This window comes from Rhinatrema bivittatum, chromosome 9 (genome assembly GCF_901001135.1).
Source record: "Rhinatrema bivittatum chromosome 9, aRhiBiv1.1, whole genome shotgun sequence".
In the NCBI taxonomy this organism is placed as follows: Eukaryota; Metazoa; Chordata; class Amphibia; order Gymnophiona; family Rhinatrematidae; genus Rhinatrema; species Rhinatrema bivittatum.
The window spans coordinates 180,005,459-180,025,677 of record NC_042623.1 but is presented as its reverse complement, the minus strand read 5'-3'; the positions used below and the strand labels follow the sequence as shown (position 1 = coordinate 180,025,677).

The 20,219-nt window shown below is 47.4% G+C and overlaps 1 protein-coding gene across 1 annotated transcript in view; it reads left to right on the top strand.

Moving 5' to 3' along the window:
* VWA5B2 (von Willebrand factor A domain containing 5B2) overlaps positions 1–20,219 on the top strand; it is a 453,973-nt gene that overhangs the window by 140,918 nt on the left and 292,836 nt on the right. The window contains exons 24-25 of the mRNA XM_029617330.1: positions 2,626–2,694; positions 9,178–9,270. Coding sequence (XP_029473190.1) covers positions 2,626–2,694; positions 9,178–9,270 — 162 coding nt within the window. The remainder of the gene's footprint in view (positions 1–2,625; positions 2,695–9,177; positions 9,271–20,219) is intronic.

Here is a 20,219-nt window from a genome sequence, read left to right as displayed (position 1 = left end):
TTTTTGGTTCCACAAAGTCCACTCCATCCACACCCGCGTTGGAGTCTTAAACACCGGGGGTCGAGGGATGCCGCTCGATATGTTCCCTCTCGCTACTCCTCCGACTACATCTTCGAAGGACCGAGGGAATGGTGATCGGTCTTCCATCATCTCACTGGTTTCCAGGATATTGGGATCCTCCGCTTCCTTTGCACCGGGGAAAGACCGGGCCAAGCACCGTGGGAGATCCCGCAACCATTGACACTGGTCGCCATCAGTGCACAGCTCTGGTTCCAGAGCAATACCAGCTGTGGCCGTACCACCACTGAAACGATCCCATGGCTCAGAGGCTCTGTCCTCCGATATACCCGGGAGTCTCAGACCTTCGCCACCGATATTGGTGCCAGGCACCATGCCTCTTCGGAGAACTGAGGAAGTGCTGGTGACGCCTCATCCCCCTCCCTCAGTCCTGGCCTCACCAGACTTTCAGGAGGAGTTGGACCGCAGGGTGCAGACTGCGGTGCTCCGAGTCTTGTGGAGCGTCGAGCCACCCCCGCCACCGGTCCCCATGCCAGTGCTGGAGCCTCAGCTGTCTATTCTGGCACCCCTGCTCGAGCGTCTGGGGCGTCCTCCTCAGTGCCCTTCCGACACAACCGATGCCCGAAGGACCTTCGGTTCCTCAGCGGCCACCAATGCCCCCTTCGGGAGCGATTTCCATTATTGGGTCCTCCGAGGAGGAAGATGCGGCTGGTGCCACGTTCCTGAGGCCTCAGTTTCCCGGGCCTCTGGCCTTCCATGGCCAGAGTCTGTCAATTCCTGCGCTGCCCTCAGTGCCTTCAAAGCCCTCGGAGCCCAGGGCTAGGGTATCCATAGGCCTCACTCGTGTAAGCACTGTGATGCCCTTGGTGAAGAAGGCGGCCCTTATGGTCCCGAAGGAGGATGATTCCTTGGAGTCTTCATCTGAATTCTTGGATGACTCCCTCTCCGAGCCTTCCCCATCAGAGGAAAGGAGTCTGTTCCCCCCCCCCCCCCCCAAGTGGACCTTTCCTTTGCAAGGTTCGTCAGGGCCATGGCCGAAGCTATTCCCTTCCAGCTCCTTACGGAGGAGAATGTGTGACATAAGATGTTGGAAGTGCTCCAATTTGTCAACGCTCCTAAGGAAATCGTGGTGGTTCCCATCCATGACATCTTTAAGGATCTTCTCCTTCAGATGTGGGAACAAGCGATCTCTGCCTTTCCAGTAAATAGGGAAGCAAATGCCACCTATTTGGAACAGCAAGCCTTAAGGTTTGAGAGGCGTCACCTCTCTCACCTGTCGATGGTGGTGGAGTCTGCCTTCAAGAAGACCAAGTGCTCTCACACCCATTCCTCTGCCCCTTCGAGGCAAGAACATAGGGAGCTAGATGCTCTGGGTAGGAAGGTCTTTCAGGGCGCTATGCTCATCGCCTGTATCGCTGCCTATCAGGTGTGTATGACCCAATACATCCAAAACCTGTGGAAGCAGGTCCAGGACCTTGCAGAGGGCTTGCTGCAGTAGCAACAGGAGTTGCTCTCTGCCATTGTCCTGCAGGGTCTGGAGGCTGGAAAACCCGAGGTGAAATCCACTTATGATGTGTTTTGCTTTAAGGAGGACTGGGTTAAAACCTTGAACTGGCCTCCTTAAGGTAGAATAAGGAAGTTGTCTGTACACTCCATTACACCAGCCTTATTAATTTTTAACAATTTTTCTTCAAAAAACAAACAAAAAAAGGACACCAAGTCTCTTTCGGATAATGGACTAGGGGGCACTCCATGTGCCCCCTAGTCCTTCTATTATCTATTAGTTTTAAATGTGCATGGGGCACATTTAAAACTAATCAGAGAACATTCTTTTTCACTCAACGCACAATAAAGCTCTGGAATTTGTTGCCAGAGGATGTGGTTAATGCAGTTAGTATAGCTGTGTTTAAAAAAGGTTTGCATAAGTTCTTGGAGGAGAAGTCTATTTACTGCTATTAATCAAGCTGACTTAGGGAATGGCCTCTGCTATTACTGGCATCAGTAGCCTGGGATCTTCTTAGTGTTTGGATAATTGCCAGGTACTTGTGGCCTGGTTTGGCCTCTGCTGGAAACAGGATGCTGGGCTTGATGGACCCTTGGTCTGACCCAGCATGGAATGTTCTTATGTTCTTATGCCATGTATGTTTGTCTTAATTAGATTGTAAGCTCTACTGAGAAGGGACTGTCTGTAATATGTTTTTGTACAGCGCTGCGTATGGTCAAGTAATGCTGTGAAAGTGATGATTAGTAGTAGTAATTTATTTATTTAATCAAATCTAACAACAAGCCACTTTGTCAGCTAAACACCGTAGGCAAGATACAATTTAGTGTGATATATATAAGACTTCAGAGGCTTACTTGACACTGCACATGCTCAGAAAAGCTTTGAGGGCTTTTCTGCACTATTTAGATATCGTCACCCACTTGTGTGCATGATTATCCTGTCTAAGGAGAACATCCATTACTTATAAGTGGCTCATTTGTATTGGATTGGGGAGGTATGTGCGTGTGCCATGTGGTCCTGAAGTTCTGGAATAAGGAAATTGTTAAATTCTTTAAGGATCACCCTTGTCCCATTATTCCTACTAACCAGGTTTTATCTGATAGATGAATAAAGCATTGAGCAGAACCATGGAAGAAAAGAACAACCTGGAAGCGGAACTGACTGAGAACAAGGTATGAAACCCATTCTACAAACTGCCAGCCTAAACGGAAAAGCTGTCTTACCTCCTTCATAGCAAGTTCTAGATATCTGATTTTTGAGCCTGTGTTTGCTCTTCAGGCTGTGCCGGGCTTGGGGATGCAGTGGGAGTTGTATTTACAATCCTCAGTTTAGATGAAAAAAAAGGAAATCTCAGCCATTCTGAATTTCTTCAATTTGATGCATGCACGTATCCAGAGTTGTGGAGGGAAACCACAAATTGTTGCTAAGCTGGATAGCTTGGGTGAACTCAGTGGACAACTGCACATGAAGGCTGTAATGAATACTTCCTTCCTTGACTTTCCGCTACATCATTCCAGAACACTTGGTCTTCAACCCACATCCATCGGGCGGGGGCAGAAAATTCAGAATTTTAATGACTTCATTATTGATACATATACTATATTGATATATACTATTGATATATATACTATATACAGAACCGTATCCAGCTAGTATTTCTCTACCTCCACCTGTTGGAAGACCTTCTGATGGTTCGGCAGGATTCTTTATTAATTAGTTAGCCTTTGGATTTTCATGTTAGTCAAAAGAAAAAGAGAGGCTACTGTTATAGCTCCTGGGCCATGCTCCTGCCTGCAGGACTGAGAAACGAGCTCTTTTCAAGTTATGCTTACCACCTCATAGAAGAGGATTTGGTTAGAGCTTTCTGGTAAGAAAAATAAAATCTGGTCTTTTCTTATTCTGTATTTGAACAGCTGCTTCTGCTCAGTCTGAAGAAAACTTTGGTCATTAAAAAAAATAAAAATAAATAAATATATATTGAGCAATAAAGCCAGAGCCTACACTTTTTTTTTTTAATTATAATGTATTCTTTATTGATTTTTTCATGACATTTACAAAGTAAAATCACATTTCTTTCACATAATACAAGGAAATTATTATAGCAGCCTTATATTCCAATGGGTATACCGAATAATACAAACTCAAAAACAACATACTGCTATAATTATCTTATAATGTGGGAGCCCTTTAACCAATAAAAATACCCTACTAATCCAAATCTAGAGAGAGGGAAAGATATTCTACTATCTTATTGGGCTAACATTGATGATACCTCGTTTTCCAATTGAACATGACTCTTATCTCTGAGAAAATTTTCCAAATGAGACGGTTGGGAAAAAATAAATTTTTTCCCTTGATAATTAATAAAACATTTACTGGGATACTTTAAAAAAAAAAGTTGCCCCAAGTTCTAATGCTCTTTCCCTGTACGTACCAGGATCAGTCCAGGACACCTGGGTTGTGACTCCGCACCAGTAGATGGAGACAGACTAAAACTTGTGGGCGGAGCCATATATGCCCCTGTGCCAGTCACAGCCCCTCAGTCTTACTCTGTCTCCAGTAGATGGTGCAGGTCCGGTCACAGCCCTGCCTGCCCTGGTTCTGGTACTCCGTCAGGGTCGGTTCTTTTTATTTCTTTAGGCCAGTTTAGGCTACGGTGTTTTCTGTTTGGGTAATTTTCTAAATTGTCCCTTAGGTCCCTTTCGCCCTGCCTCCCAGGGGGGTTGTGAGGTTCTGAGGGGACCACCCCCCCTGGTTGAGGCCGCTGCTAGGGTCGAGGACCCAGCTGGCCTAGTAGCAGCGTCAGGGGTGACACCGGGGAGCCCGGTTCACTCACCCCTGCTGGATTAGGGCTCCAGGACCGTGGACAGCGACAGGCTTTTTTGTTAAAAAAAAAAAAAAAAAAAAAAAGGTTTGTTTTTTATTTCTGGCCGGCTCTCTCTTGCTTCGCGTCGCCGCTCGCAGGGGGGGGCGCCGCCGACGGGGGGAGGCCGTTCGAATTTTTTGATTTAATTTTCGTCGCTCCTGCTGCCCCTTCCTCGCGCCTCTTCGCCGGCATGCCTCGCGGCTCGGTCTGCCGGGCCTGTGGCTCCGCGCGCGTCTTTCGCGCGAAAGTCTGTGCGCGGCCTGCATCCCGGGCGGAGAGGGGTCGTCTGGGGCGCCTCTGGGGGCTCGTTCTCGGCCCGCGCGATCGCCTCCGCGGGGGGGGGGGGGCGCCGTAGAAAAGCCCCAAGAGCTTTTCCCGCTTAGCGCGGGAGTGGCGGCCATTTTGGCCACGGGCCGCGAAATGGCGCGGGAAACGGCAGGGCCTTCGGCCTTGCCTCCCGCGCTTTCCCCGCAACGGATCGCGGTCGGAGGGGGCCCCTCGGAGGACACAGGGTCCCCGGGGAGTCCCGCTGATTTTTCCCTCGGACTCGAGCTCGCTTTCAGAGGACCTTGCGCTTTTGTTGCGCAAGGTCCTGAAATACAAAAAAAGCAAGCGCGGCCGGAGTGAGGCTCGCAGAGCTCCGCCGCAGATATTGCTCGTTTCCTTCGGGGTGCTAAGCACCTTCGCCCCCCGTTACGTCATCCTTGTCCGGCTTGGAACCTCAATTGGGTTCTCTCCGCTCTATGCACGGCGCCGTTTGAGCCCTTGAAACGCGCGACTCTTAAGGATCTCACTTTAAAAACGGCATTCTTGGTGGCGATTGCCTCGGCACGGCGTGTTTCCGAGTTACAGGCCCTGTCCTGTAGGGAACCTTTCTTGCGTATCTCCGATTCGGGGGTTTCCTTACGGACGGTTCCTTCTTTTCTACCGAAAGTGGTCTCGTCTTTTCACGTGAATCAATCGGTGGAGTTGCCCGCTTTTGCGTGCGGAGACTCCTCTGCTACCGAAGAGAGGGAGCTACGGAGGCTGGACGTGCGGAGATCCCTTCTCCGATATCTGGACGTCACTAATCCGTTTCGGGTCACTGATCATCTGTTTGTCCTGTTCTCTGGACCAAAGAAAGGAGCTGCAGCGTCCCGCACAACGATCGCTCGTTGGCTCAAGGAGGCCATTGGTTCGGCGTACTTGGTGCGGGGAAAACCTCTTCCCGTGGGGCTGCGGGCCTCACTCGACTCGATCTCAAGCAGCGTCTTGGGCGGAAGCTTCTCAGGTGTCGCCTCAAGAGATTTGTAGGGGCGGCCACCTGGAAGTCGTTGCATACTTTTATCCGGCATTACCGGCTGGATGTCCGGGCTAATACCGATTCCGGGGGTTTTGGAGAGAGGGTACTCCGAGCGGGACTCTCTGCTTCCCACCCTCAGTAGGTTGCTCTGGTACATCCCAGGTGTCCTGGACTGATCCTGGTACGTACAGGGAAAGGAAAATTAGTTTCTTACCTGATAATTTTCGTTCCTGTAGTACCAAGGATCAGTCCAGGATCCCGCCCGCAGTGCTGCGCTGAAGTAATGGAGAGTCCGCTCTGTGTTTTTGATTTGCTCTGTTCCGCTTGTTCGCTCTCTCGGTTGGAGAGTCCGTTTCCAGAAGGGGTGTTTCTTTTCCCCGTTAGTTAGCGGTAGCTAGTTTGTTTACTTCTCTGGTTGTGTTCTACTTTGACATTCCGTAAGACTGAGGGGCTGTGACTGGCACAGGGGCATATATGGCTCCGCCCACAAGTTTTAGTCTGTCTCCATCTACTGGTGCGGAGTCACAACCCAGGTGTCCTGGACTGATCCTTGGTACTACAGGAACGAAAATTATCAGGTAAGAAACTAATTTTCCTATTTTTAAGGGCAAGAAACTGTCTTCTCCTGACCTGGGTTGGTCTGGAGACATCAGGAAAAATAAAAACCTTATGCCCACAAAATAAAATATCCTTATTTTTGAAAAACTTTTCCATAACAATCTCTTTATCTCTTTCTGAAATAAGACACAAACATAGTTGCTCTTTTATTTATCAAGTCCAGATTCCTCTAAAAAGGTAGATATTCCTGGCGAACTTCCTCCCTCCTTCCCAGGAACATCTCCCATTTGAGATGGAAAATAATACATTTTAGAAATAGCTGGGACCTTGTTCCATGCTAAAACTTCTTTTACATATTTAGCAAATATCTCAAATGGAGACAATAGTCTTGTCAATGGAAAATTTACAATACGCAAATTTTTTATACGCATTAGATTTTCTAAATTTTCCAAATTAGAATGTAAAACAATATTATCAGATATATGCATATTTTCCAACTTTTTTACATTTTCCATTTCCATAGTCACATTCTGAACAGATGTTTCTATGTTGTTCAAACGCTTCCCTTGTTCCTGTATAAGAATCTTATTTTTATTTACTACAGCACCTAAAGAGATATTCATCTGTGATACATTGGAGTCCAATTTAACCATCACCCTCCACAGGTCCCCCATCGTCACATTGGTTGCATCTACGGCTTCAAGCCTGACGCTATCAATGTTAGGTATCAAAGGTCCCACACCTGTTCCTTGCTGTATTAGCTCTGGGCAGGGGGAACATGCAATGTTCAATGGTTGAGAAAAAACGTCAACATCACTTACTATTGCTGACCTTCTGTTGGTTTCTCCTGATGTTTCCAGTGGGGGTTGGAGAGGTGTTGACCCTGTGCCGGGGCTTAGGGAAACTTCCAAAGAATCCCTATCACCATCCCTTTGAGGTGATAACTTGTAAACATATGCATCCATAGGCCCTGATCCAAACGGGGCTGGAGAGGATGAAACAATTTTAGCCTTTCTTTTTCGCCCCATAAAATTCCAAGAAGTTCAAATCAAACAATCAAAGCGATCAAAGTCGATCTAAGTCGCGCGCACGCCCCTTTGGCATGCGCAGCTTAGACGATGCGCCGGCGGCTCGGTGTGCCGCAGTCCCGCGGTCTTTTCAGCACATGGGCGCAGGAGTGATGTCACCGGCAGAGCCGCGCAGCCTGCCTCCGTTCCCTCCGAGGCCGCTCCGAAATCTCCGATAGAGGTGTTTAAAATCATGAGAGGTCTAGAACGGGTAAATGTGAATAGGTTATTTACTCTTTCGGATAATAGAAAGAGTAGGGGGCACTCCATGAAGTTAGCATGGGGCACATTTAAAACTAATCGGAGAAAGTTCTTTTTCACTCAACGCACAATTAAACTCTGGAATTTGTTGCCAGGGGATATGATTAGTGCAGTTAGTGTAGCTGGGTTTAAAAAAAGGATTGGATAAGTTCTTGGAGGAGAAGTCCATTACCTGCTATTAAGTTCACTTAGAGAATAGCCACTGCCATTAGCAATGGTTACATGGAATAGACTTAGTTTTGGGAACTTGCCAGGTTCTTATGGCCTGGATTGGCCACTGTTGGAAACAGGATGCTGGGCTTGATGCACCCTTGGTCTGACCCAGTGTGGCATGTGCTTATAATGCACTTGATGCGTGCCCTGGTGCTGCTCCTTTTCCGGATGTACAGGAATTGGGTGCCTAGGTACAGCCCTGTAATCCGTGCTCAGGTCCTGTTCCTTTCCCGGACATCCAGAATGAACGCCTGGTTACAGCCTCGTAACAGGGCACAGGTCCTGCTACTTGGCTGGGCATCCAAGTACAGGCCCATAACGGGAGCGCAGGTCCTTCTCCTTGACTGGACATTCAGGACTCGGGCACCCAGGTCCTGTTCCTTTTCTCGACGTCCAGGACTTGGGTGTTCATTTGCCTACATCCATCAATACCGACCACTTGATTCTCTTGTCTTCTAACATTTTCCAGATTGTTTGCCTGAACATTCGCCCTCCTTTGCCTGACATTCCTTATTCTTTGTTGCCACACGCAAGAGAAAAATCAGCAATACAAGAAAGTGAATATAATCCATTGTTGAAATGGTGGAAATTGCACAGAAGCCTTTCATGAACCATCTGCTACCTATAGCACCTACACAATTATGTCAGGGATAGGGATGGTGCTAAATTTCATATGTAAAAAAACTCCTTAAAAATGCATTATTTTTTTTTTTCTGGCTGTACACCCTTTGTTTATATTTGAGGTCAAGATATTGAAAATGTTATTCTTCTTTCCAATGTAACTGTAAAGTTGTAAAATGGAGATAGCTTTGTTTCTTTATGTTTCTGTACAAAGTGATAATCCTTTGTAAATTTTTGTTTAAACTGATAAAAATAAATAAAAAAAAAAAAAAAAGCATTATTTTTGGGCGTGCGTTACTGCATCCATGGGTAATAGCTAATCGACTCATTTACATGAAATTTAAATGCTATCACTGCTATTTGCTATGAACTGGTTACATGCGTCTTTTGGATGCGCTAATGCTGGTATTGCTTTGGGTGTACGTCTAGTAAGTCCTAAACTTCCATTCAATGCGCATATAGCGGCGCACTGGCCAGAGTGCCCCATATTGCATTGGCCTGCTTCACAGCCATCTGTATTGCCTGTGTTTCTCATCTGTTTATTAACATGGGTTTGAAGGAGTTAAATTTTGGGGTCTGATAAGACAATGAGATAGACTGAATCTAAACTTTTTCAGGTTTTCTTTTGTGCAGTGTACATGTACAGGTTCAATTATTTCTTCTGATTGTCATTTCTTGTTTTCTGTATTCATTTTAATTTGGGTTTGCGCGGGTCACAGCTCCTTTGTTGAATTATATAGGGTTGCTAAAAGAGAATGATATGCCAAACCTTTCTTCCTGTCTGCAGCTGGAGCTCACTGCCCTGAAGTCTGCTCTACAGACCCAGGAGAAGGAGAACAAGTGCTTGCTGGATCGCTTAGCAGCCCAGGAGCATCAGCAGGTACCTACTGCTTGACTACAGGACTAGCAGAGTCTTCCATGCTAGTACCAAGCCCCTATCATTGAGGATTCATAAAAAGCCTGTGAGGAAGTCAGTTGGTCTGCTAGATGACCAAGGAGTAAAAAGGGGACTCAGGGAGAGCAAAGAAATAGAAAAAAAAATTCATTTAGTTTTTCTTCCTCCTTTTCTCAAGTAGATATTGGAAATATACCCACATCTGAAACATTCTTTAATTTATAATGATTCTGAACAAGTAAAACAGATCTCTGTAATAATTAAAGATGTAACAGATCAAACTGACAAACTAAAGAGTAACAAATCACCAGGACCAGATGGTATCCACCCCAGAACCAAGAAGGAACTCAAACATGAAATTGCCAACCTGTTGCTAATAATCTGAAACCTATCATTTAAAACAGCAACTATACCTGAAGACTTGAGAATTGCCAATGTAACACAGATTTTTAAAAAGAGCTGTAGGGGTGATCTAGGAAACTATAGACTGGTGAAGCTGACATTGGTGCCAGGCAAAATGGTAGAAGCTATTGTTAAAAACAAAATTACTGGCCATATAAATAGGAATGGCTGAATGGGGAAGAATCAACTTGGTTTTAGCAAAGGGAATTCTTGCCTTACAAATCTATTAGATTTTTGTGAAGGTGCAAATAAACTTAAAGATTAAAGTGAGGCAGTTGATTATAGTGGAGATTTTCCCAACCTTTCTGGGTATGGGGGATCCCTTTTCAACGTCTAAAAGTTTTAGTGACTTCCATCCTGTCCCCACCAGTCTCGCACACCTCTCCTAGCCCTGCTCACTGGATTATCACCCCCACCAGTTCCTCTTGCTCAAGCTCCTCCCTATCATCTTCTCCCAGTCCCATCTCACCAGTTTCTAAACCCCCAGTCCCTCCCCACTCCTGCCCAGTCCCATCTCACCAGTTTCTAAACCCCCAAGCCCTCCCCACCAGTCTCCCTCTCTCCAGCCTCTCCCTATCAGACACTTTCTCTTCAGTCCCTTCCCAGCAGCCTCTCCCACTCTCTTGCAAGCCCATTCTGACAAATGTCTTTCCCTCACAGCTGTCAACCCATCCAGCCCCTCTCCACAGGGCTGTCTCCTTCTACAAGTATTTCACTTTCCCTCAGACCCTTTCTCTCTCTCAGCAGCCTCTCCCTTTCAGTCTCTCTCTCTCTCCAGCCCCTCTCCACAGGTCTTTCTCCTTCTACAAGTATTTCCCTTTCCCTCAGACCCTTTCTCTCTCTCAGCAGCCTATCCCTTTCAGTCTCTCTCTCCAGCCCCTCTCCACAGGTCTGTCTCCTTCTACAAGTATTTCACTTTCCCTCAGACCCTTTCTCTCTCTCAGCAGCCTATCCCTTTCAGTCTCTCTCTCCAGCCCCTCTCCACAGGTCTGTCTCCTTCTACAAGTATTTCACGTTCCCTCAGACTCTTTCTCTCTCTCAGCAGCCTCTCCCTTCAGTCTCTCTCTCTCTCCAGCCCCTCTCCACAGGTCTGTCTCCTTCTACAAGTATTTCACTTTCCCTCAGACCCTTTCTCTCTCAGCAACCTCTCCCTTTCAGTCTTGCTCTCTCTCCAGCCCCTCTCCACAGGTCTGTCTCCTTCTACAAGTATTTCACTTTCCCTCAGACCCTTTCTCTCTCTCAGCAGCCTCTCCCTTTCAGTCTCTCTCTCTCTCCAGCCCCTCTCCACAGGTCTGTCTCCTTCTACAAGTATTTCACTTTCCCTCAGACCCTTTCTCTCTCTCTCTCTCAGCAGCCTCTCCCTTTCAGTCTTGCTCTCTCTCTCCAGCCCCTCTCCACAGGTCTGTCTCCTTCTACAAGTATTTCACTTTCCCTCAGACCCTTTCTCTCTCTCAGCAGCCTATCCCTTTCAGTCTCTCTCTCCAGCCCCTCTCCACAGGTCTGTCTCCTTCTACAAGTATTTCACGTTCCCTCAGACTCTTTCTCTCTCTCAGCAGCCTCTCCCTTCAGTCTCTCTCTCTCTCCAGCCCCTCTCCACAGGTCTGTCTCCTTCTACAAGTATTTCACTTTCCCTCAGACCCTTTCTCTCTCAGCAACCTCTCCCTTTCAGTCTTGCTCTCTCTCCAGCCCCTCTCCACAGGTCTGTCTCCTTCTACAAGTATTTCACTTTCCCTCAGACCCTTTCTCTCTCTCAGCAGCCTCTCCCTTTCAGTCTCTCTCTCTCTCCAGCCCCTCTCCACAGGTCTGTCTCCTTCTACAAGTATTTCACTTTCCCTCAGACCCTTTCTCTCTCTCTCCAGCCCCTCTCCACAGGTCTGTCTCCTACAAGTATTTCACTTTCCCTCAGACTCTTTCTCTCTCTCAGCAGCCTCTCCCTTTCAGTCTCTCTCTCTCTCCAGCCCCTCTCCACAGGTCTGTCTCCTTCTACAAGTATTTCACTTTCCCTCAGATCCTTTCTCTCTCTCAGCAGCCTCTCCCGTTCAGTCTCTCTCTCTCTCCAGCCCCTCTTCATTTCAGCATCCCCCAGAAGTCAATGGTGTATCCACACACTTGCAAGCAAATGTTCCTGGGCTGGTGGTGCCACAGGTACTTTAGTATCTGACAGTTATCTGTTCCTCCCACATTCTGCCTTTTTCTTGATTTCTAGTGATCATCTCTCCTTTCCGCCCTTTCCTTCCTGTGGTTCTCTTCCTTTTCCATTACCCCACGGCTCCTTTCCAAGTGCTTGACCCTCCTACCCTCTTCACATGGCTCCTTCTTGAATGCCTTTCCTCCTGCTTTCTACTCCTCTTCCCAACCCCTTCCCTTGCCTCATCCAATGGCCCCTTCCTCAGTTTTGCCTGCCCTTTTTCCCCCTCAAGGCCTCTTTCCAAATGCTTTCCCTCCTGTGCTCTTTCTTCTCTCCCACCTCTACCCCCAACCCCCTATGGCCCATTCTTGAGTGAATTTTCCCCGCACCCACTCATGAGTGGTGGCCTCCAGGGCAATGCTACTCATTGCATCTTTTCTTCCTCACTGTCCAGCCATCAGGGCAGTCAGAACTCATGCAGACATGTACAGAGATGCTCCTCAGGATTTCACTGTGCCTTTCTCTGCCTCCAGTCATGTGGAGCAGCAGCTTCCTCTGACAGTTATCTGTTCCTTTTCCAGAGGAACAAGCTTATCAGGGGTAGATGTTATAGAGGTGTTCCAGAAATCTAAAAATTCTTCAGGCAAATTACAGGAATTACTGTCTAGTATAGGTATAAGGTTAGATGCCAGGGTCTCAGGATCTAAATGGCCTCGTTTACTGACACTGGTATTATTCCTATTGGAAACTTGCCCAAGAGATTTGTGTATGAGCGATAAGGAGATGAAGTGGTCACTCCAAGGAATTTCAGTAATGGAGACATTAGCTTCGTTTATCTGGAAGCCTGCGGGATTAATAAATACCATAATACCATTAATAAATACCATATCTAAGCAATTGCCTTCCCTACGAGTAGGAGAGGAAATGATTTGCTCCCAGCCACAGGGGAGTAGAGTATCGAACAGTGTTTGGATAGGGGATGAGAATGAGGTCGGGAGGTTGAAGGTTAAAGTCACCTAAAATTATGGTTGTAGCGGGTTTAAGTTGAGATTCAGAATCTATTCACAAAGTGGGGAGGAGTTATAGGCAAGTAGTCCTGGTGGGCAGTAGGTTAAACAAAGATTAATACCTTGAGATTTCAGACATAACAACTGCTATTGAGATGGAACAGAGACATCAACCATAGAGACTTTCAAGTGGGATTTCAAGAAAACAGCTAATCCTCCTCCTCTTTGCCCTTGCCTTGATCTATGAAAGTTTGGTGGGCAGCAGCAGTTAAGTATCGGAATGTCATGGTCCTTGAGCCCAGTTTCAGTAATACATAAATACTCATGTGCTCCAGAAGCAAGAAGGTCGAAAATAGCAGACTCTTTTGATTATAGATTGTGCATTAATAAGTACAAAAATCGGGGCAGTAAATAAAATAAAGGGAGTCGTGGTGTTTAAAGCAACGTTAGTGAGGGTTCTAGCATATGGAGGGTGGAAAGGCCAATGAATAGTGCCTACACCATAGCGTCCTTGGCCTGTGATAACTGGGATAGAATAAAGGGCTGGATTAGATGACAGAGTGTACTCACAGTTGTCCATCACCATCATGATAATTTGTTGGTAGATGGGAACGAGATGCGCAGAGAGGGGCAAGTTCCTTTGTCGTGCTCCTTCATGCACGGGACAGGCTCGCGCTATCTGGTGCAGGCGGCTTCAGCATAGACATCTCTCTTACGATACCCTGCGCCCATTGATGATGATAGCGGTAGGCGAGGCGTGAGAGTCTTTGCAGCCAGGAGCAGGGCGGCTGGAATTGCAGGCGGCAGCCAGGGACAGGTCTGGCCTGGCCATTGGAGAGGGCCAGACAGAGTTGCAGCAACAGCGATGGTGATGGTGGCTCCCACATCAGCACCTCTCTTACCTGTTAATTTCCTGCTACACTAGTCCTGCTACACTAGTCCGACCATGACAAATGGGTTATTTCCCTCTTCTAGCAGATAGAGGCAGACAACGCAGATTTTTCTTGTGACATCACAGCCACTACGTACAGGCCGATACAGTAAAGTGCGCTCTGATGGAGCGCACTGTTAGCCCGTGTGTTTTTTGACACGCTATTTTTACCCCTTATACAGTGTCCCTAGTGCCTCCTTTTACCACGGGCCCTAATTTTCATACCTGGGCTTTCTGAATCACGCGCCCAGAAGAGTGTCCTGTGCGTGTGTCGGGAGAGCGGGCGCTCGCCGGCTCTCCTGCTCGTTTTTCTGATAGAGGGTAGTGCTAGCAGTGAGAGTCCAGTATACTGACAAAGCTTCAGATCAGACCCCATTCCTCAACAAATCAACTCTTCAAGTTCAAATAGAATGCTGAGAAGTTTCCTTGCAACCTAATAAGGAAAAATGAAACAAAGAGACTTAAAGGAAAGAATAAAACAAGAAAAAAAACCACGATCCTCGACCAAAAACGAGAACAGTCTGAATACACAATCTTGCTTCCCGGGAGGTTCCTGGACTGGAAAGGAAATTAACAGGTAAGGAAATTTCTCCTTCCATCCTGTTCTGCTACACCAGTCCAACTATGACAAGTGGGAAGTATTAAATCTGGCGCTCTTCGGCCGACAGGGCCACAGACTAGGCAAAGCTCTTAAGGAGGTCATACAGGGCATCTGACAAGAAAACTGCCATGGATTCCATCCTGGTAACCTTCTCGCTCTCCAGGAACTGTTGGATCCAATGCAGGAGGACTCAGACCACAAGTTTCGAGATGATAGAAATCTGCATCGTTGTCGCCAGAGTGACGAACAAACTCCTCTGCAGGGGCTGCATCTTCTGTTCTGGGGGTCCTTTAAAGATGTATCTCCCCCTCATCCGGGATAGTGGTATGCCTGGCCACCATTGTGACCAAGGCATCCACCACTGGTACCTGAAAAACTTTCTGTAGCACAGCCGGAGGTAGGGGATACAGGCATTGCAGGAAGTTAATGCCATTCAGGCCTGACTCTGGGGACTCCAACTCTGTCACTATAATCTCCTCAGGAGTGGAAAGGCAGTAGTGGTCTTATGCTTCCCTTTTATTTATTTATTTAAAACATTTTATATACCGGCATTAGTTGTGGACATCATGTCGGTTTACAGTAAACAGGTTAAGCTTGGAAATTACATTTTAACAGGGACCCTTTGATGATGGAGTCCCACCCTGGAGGCTTCAATTTCTCCAACCAGAGGCACAATACAACTGTTTGATGAGAAAACCTATCTCATTCCAGTGAAAGTGACGAATGACTGAATTGTCTTCAGGGCCAGTCATCTCCCCCTTTTCTAAGGATGCCAATCTCTCTGTGACCCTGGGCTGCGCCTCCCCAGGGTCCTTGCAGGAAGGTCTCAGAGCCTCAAAGGCCTGCTGTGTCCTCTTGGCCGGCACCATAGGGAAAGGGAGTGCCCTGGTGGTAGACCCCCGAGACCCTTCCCCTGGGGCACGCAAGGGCACAAAAGGTACCCTTGAGTCGAGGCAGAATTGCCACAACCAACAGGCATACCTGGACAAAGCAGAGATCCAGTTGGAGCGTCACCTATAACAGCCCTCGTTCCTTTTGGGTGGAGCCTTTGGGTGCTGGGGCTGGCAGGTCTTAGGTGGGATCTCTGCTGATGGCACAAGCAGAGGTCCTTGGATAGCAGGGTCAGAGGCCAGATGAGTCCAAGGTCCAGGTGATGGTCAGAGGCAGGTGGCAGTTAACCATGTCTGGAAGCAGGCAGAGGTTAGTGGCAGGTAGTGGTCAAGCATATCCAAGATCAGGCCGAGGTCAAACCAGGTATCCATCCGAGTGGAGAGAGGGGGCAGATAGGCAGGGCAGGCAGGCAAGGTGAAGAATGAGGACAATATGGAAATAAATGAGGACTGAAGACAAGATGCTGGAAGCAACATGCTCTACTGAGGAATAGGGAGACCTGTTGCTGAGACGTCAAATGCAGCAGCGAGTGAGCCCTTTATAGAGCTTTGGCCATGATATCAATTGGCACTACGTGGCTTTTCCTGTCACTGGCCCTTTAAAAAGGCTGAGGTCCGGCCTGCGCATGCCTAAGAAGCCTTACAGCCATCTTTATTTCCTACGGCTCTCTCCAAGACTACCTACATCCTTTCATACCTGGATGGTAGGGCTTTGTCTTGGGCATCTACCTTGTGGGAATGCAAGGACCCCATTTTGCAGGACATAGAAGGATTTATGGACTTATTTAAATTCATTTTTGATGACCCTGCTCAAACTTCTGTTGCTGGTTCTGCTTTGGTTGAATTGAAGCAAGGCAACAGATCATTGGCTGAATTTGCCATAGAGTTTAAAACTCTTGCGGCAGAACTCTGCTGGGACCCCAAATGTCTCAAGACTCTCTTTTTCAGAGGCCTGGATAACCGTTTAAAGGATGAGCTGGCTGCTCGTGAAACACCTAACTCGCCGGACGGATTAGTAGCCTTGGCCACGCGGATTGATCACCGGCTTCAGGACAAGGTGAAGGAACTCCAGCCCAAGGTGTTACCTAGGTTGAAACAGGCTAGTGCTATACCTGCACCTCGGATGGTTCCAGTAATCCCTGCTGCTGATAAAGATGAACCGATGCAACTTGGTCATGGACATTTGGAAGAGGCGCGGCCTTTGCATGTACTGTGGTCAGCCTGGCCACGATGTCCCTACATGTTCCATTCGTCCGGAAAACGGACGGGCCTAAGTCCTGCAGGAGGACTGTTCTTAGGCCTCACTACACCCTCTCCTTCGCGCTCTCTCCCAGTCTCCTTGACCTACGGACCAGTCACGGTTCAGACTCCTGCCCTGGTGGATTCAGAAGCAGGAGGCAACTTCATTCTCAGACGTCTAGTGGAATACTTGAGGATTCCCCTCATCAAGTTGAAAGATCCACTACTCTTATCCTCCATTCATGGAGAGCCCTTACCGGGTGACATGACTTGCCAAACCATACCAGTTACTCTCCGCACTGGAGCTCTCCATACGGAATCGCTCTCCTTCTTTGTACTGGAAAGGGCTATGCACCCTATCGTCCTGGGGTTACCCTGGTTGCAAGTGCACCAACCCTAATTTGACTGGGCATCCTTGGATCTCTCCCGCTGGGGCCCAGAATGTCATGGGAGGTGCCTTAATGATATCTCGCCTATCATTTGCATGCCTACGACTCCAGTGATGCCAGGACTGCTGCCCCAATATGCATCCTTCGGGGATGTATTTTCCAAAGAAGCGGCTGATATTCTTCCTCCACATAGGCCCTATGACTGTGCCATAAGACTGAAGCCCAAAGCTGAGCCACCGAAAGGACGGGTGTACCCCCTCTCAGCTAAAGAGAATAAAGCTATGTCTGAATACATTGAAGAAAATCTCCAGAAGGGCTTTATCAGACCATCAAAGTTGCCAGCCGGCGCAGGCTTTTTCTTTGTGGGGAAGAAGGATGGTACCCTATGTCCATATATCGATTACGAGGTCTAAACGATCAAAGACAGTTACCCCTTACCGTTAATCTCGGAGCTGTTTGACCGGCTGCAAGGGGCCAAGATATTTTCAGAGCTCGACCTGAAGGGGGCCTACAACCTCATTCGCATTTGGAGCGGCGATGAATGGAAAACGGCCTTCAACACGTGAGACGGCCACTTCGAGTATCTAGTAATGCCGTTCGGGTTGTGCAATGCACCCGCCATTTTCCAAAATATGATGAACGACATCTTGCGGGATCTGCTGTGTAAGAATGTTGTGATTTACCTGGACGACATATTAATTTTCTCCCAGGATTTGGACACCCACATTGCAGATGTCAAGCAAGTACTCCACCGTCTTCGCGAACACTGGCTGTACGCCAAACTCTCTAAGTGTGAATTTCACAAAGACTCAGTGCCTTTTCTAGGCTACATAGTGTCGAAAGAAGGCTTCCAAATGGACCCTCACAAATTTGAAAGTATCAAGAATTGGTCCCAACCTACCAGCCTGAAGGCTTTAAGGAGATTCCTGGGGTTTACCAACTATTATCGAAGCTTTATAAAGAACTATTCTTCTTTAACCATACCCTTGTCTGCGATGACTCGCAAGAGTGCCAACACTTCAAAATGGTCAGCGGAGGCCATTTCCGCGTTCGAGAAATTGAAGACTGCCTTCTCCACAGAACTGTGCTTGCGGCATCCAGACCCCAACAAGCCCTTTATCGTCGAAGTTGATGCTTCAGATGTGGGTGTAGGGGCTGTGTTGAGCCAAACAGGAGACTCGAAAGCCTTACATCCCTGTTCCTTCTTCTCACGGAGATTTTCTCCAGCCGAGAAAAGCTATGGGATCGGCGATAAAGAGCTCTTGGCAATAAAGCTTGCATTCAAGGAATGGAGGCCTTGGCTCGAAGGCGCTCAACATCAAATAACCGTATTCACAGATCATAAAAATCTAGAGTATCTCCGCCACGCACAACGTCTGAATTACAGACAGGCCAGATGATCCTTATTTTTTAATCGTTTCGATTTTGTGTTGAAGTTCCGCCCTGGAGATAGAAACACCAGAGCAGATGCTCTGTCACGCTCTTTTCATTCGGAGGATGTGCCTGATGAGCCACAGCACATAATTGACCCAAAGAAGATCTTTTTGGCATCCACCCAGTCTAAACTCCCGCTGGTAAAACAATCATTCCTAAAAGACTCAGGAAGAAAGTGCTCTTTTGGGCGCATGATGATGGTGCAGAATACAGCTGCCAGAATTCTGACTAACTCCAGGAGAATGGACCACATCTCCCCAATCCTCAAAGACCTACATTGGTTGCCAAATCATCTACAAGTCCATCACCACTATTTACAAAGTCATCCATCAATACACCCCACTCAACTTACAAATCCCTTTCAAAAAACATACCTCCACCAGACCCATTAGAGAGTGTTATAAAGAATCACTTCATGTTCCACACGCAAAAACCTTTCAACACAAATCCCTTAAAGACAGCATTCTCAACAGCAGGACCACTTTTATGGAATTCCATCCCATCCGACCTGCGACAGGAACCGTGCCTACCGACTTTCAGGAAAAGACTGAAAACACCTCAACTGACCCCCACATCTGACATCACCAACACATTGTTAGCAATGGGTTGGAACATAAACAATTCATTCACCTGACATCACCAACACATCGTTATCAATCTCATTCACCATATCAATTCTACTACATTGTATTTAATTTTATAACATTGTAAATAATTTGCTGTTAGTTAATCTCACTTTTCTTCTCTCTCTTCCGCTCCCAGTTGTGTACTTCCTTGTTTTATTGTAACTGCAATTCCTCTAACCAGGCACTTGTTATAGTTCTTTGAGTTCACTGTATATTGCACACCCTGTTAAATGTAAACCGGTTTGATGTGCTACCTGTCATGAAAGCCGGTATAACAAAAACAATAAATAAATAAATAAATATTGGCAAAGTCACCTACCGTCTGAAGCTACCACCTAGTCTCAACATCCATAATGCTTTCCACGTTTCACTTCTGAAACCGCTCATACTCAGTGAATTTTTTTCCAAATCTCTCTGGTTTTGTTTACTTCTTAGCTGGTTCACACAGGGCAGAAGAGAGACCGGCAGCTATGCTGAATTTACAGGAAGGAGAGTGAGAGCCTTGGCCTTCTTCTTTCAATTTGCAGGTCATAGATGGTGGTATCCCAATAAATAATATTTATAAAGTAAACAGATCTCTGGTTGAGTTCTGTCCCTTTTTTACTAGCTTTCGTCAAGCCTTGGAGGTTTTTCTGCCCTTGGTCTGGGGTCGCATGATCCGAGTGTACTCGGACAACGCAATGGCTGTGGCATATATCAGTCAGCAGGGCGGCACAAAGAGTCATGCAGTGGCATTGGAGGCCCGGAGATTATTTGCCTGGGTGGAGCGTCATCTCAAAAGCCTAGCCACATCGCACGTAGCGGGAGTAGACAATGTGCAGGTGGACTTCCTCAGCAAGCAGCAATTGGATCCTGGTGCGTGGAGGCATGGAACCACATCTATGCGAGGTGGGGCAGAACCCAATTGGATCTTATGGTGACGTGGCTCATCTCCATGATGGAGAGATTCTTCAGTCGCCGAAAGGAACTTGATTCGGTGGGTCTTGATGCTCTGGTGTGCCCTTGGCCAACGGGAATTCTTCTGTACGTCTTTCCTCTTGGCCCCTCATAGGTCGGGTCCTCAGGCACATCGAATGTCATCCCGGGACTGTGGTTCTAGTGGCACTAGAGTGGCCGTAGAGACTGTGGTTCACAGATCTGGTGCGACTTGCGGTGGAAAGTCCTCTCAGTCTGACTCATCTTCCAGACCTGTTGCATCAGGGTCCCATATTTGTTGCTGCAAAAGTGAGGGAGAGTTATTCCCTCTCTCCTTTTACTACCACAGGACATAATCAGTTGACAATTACC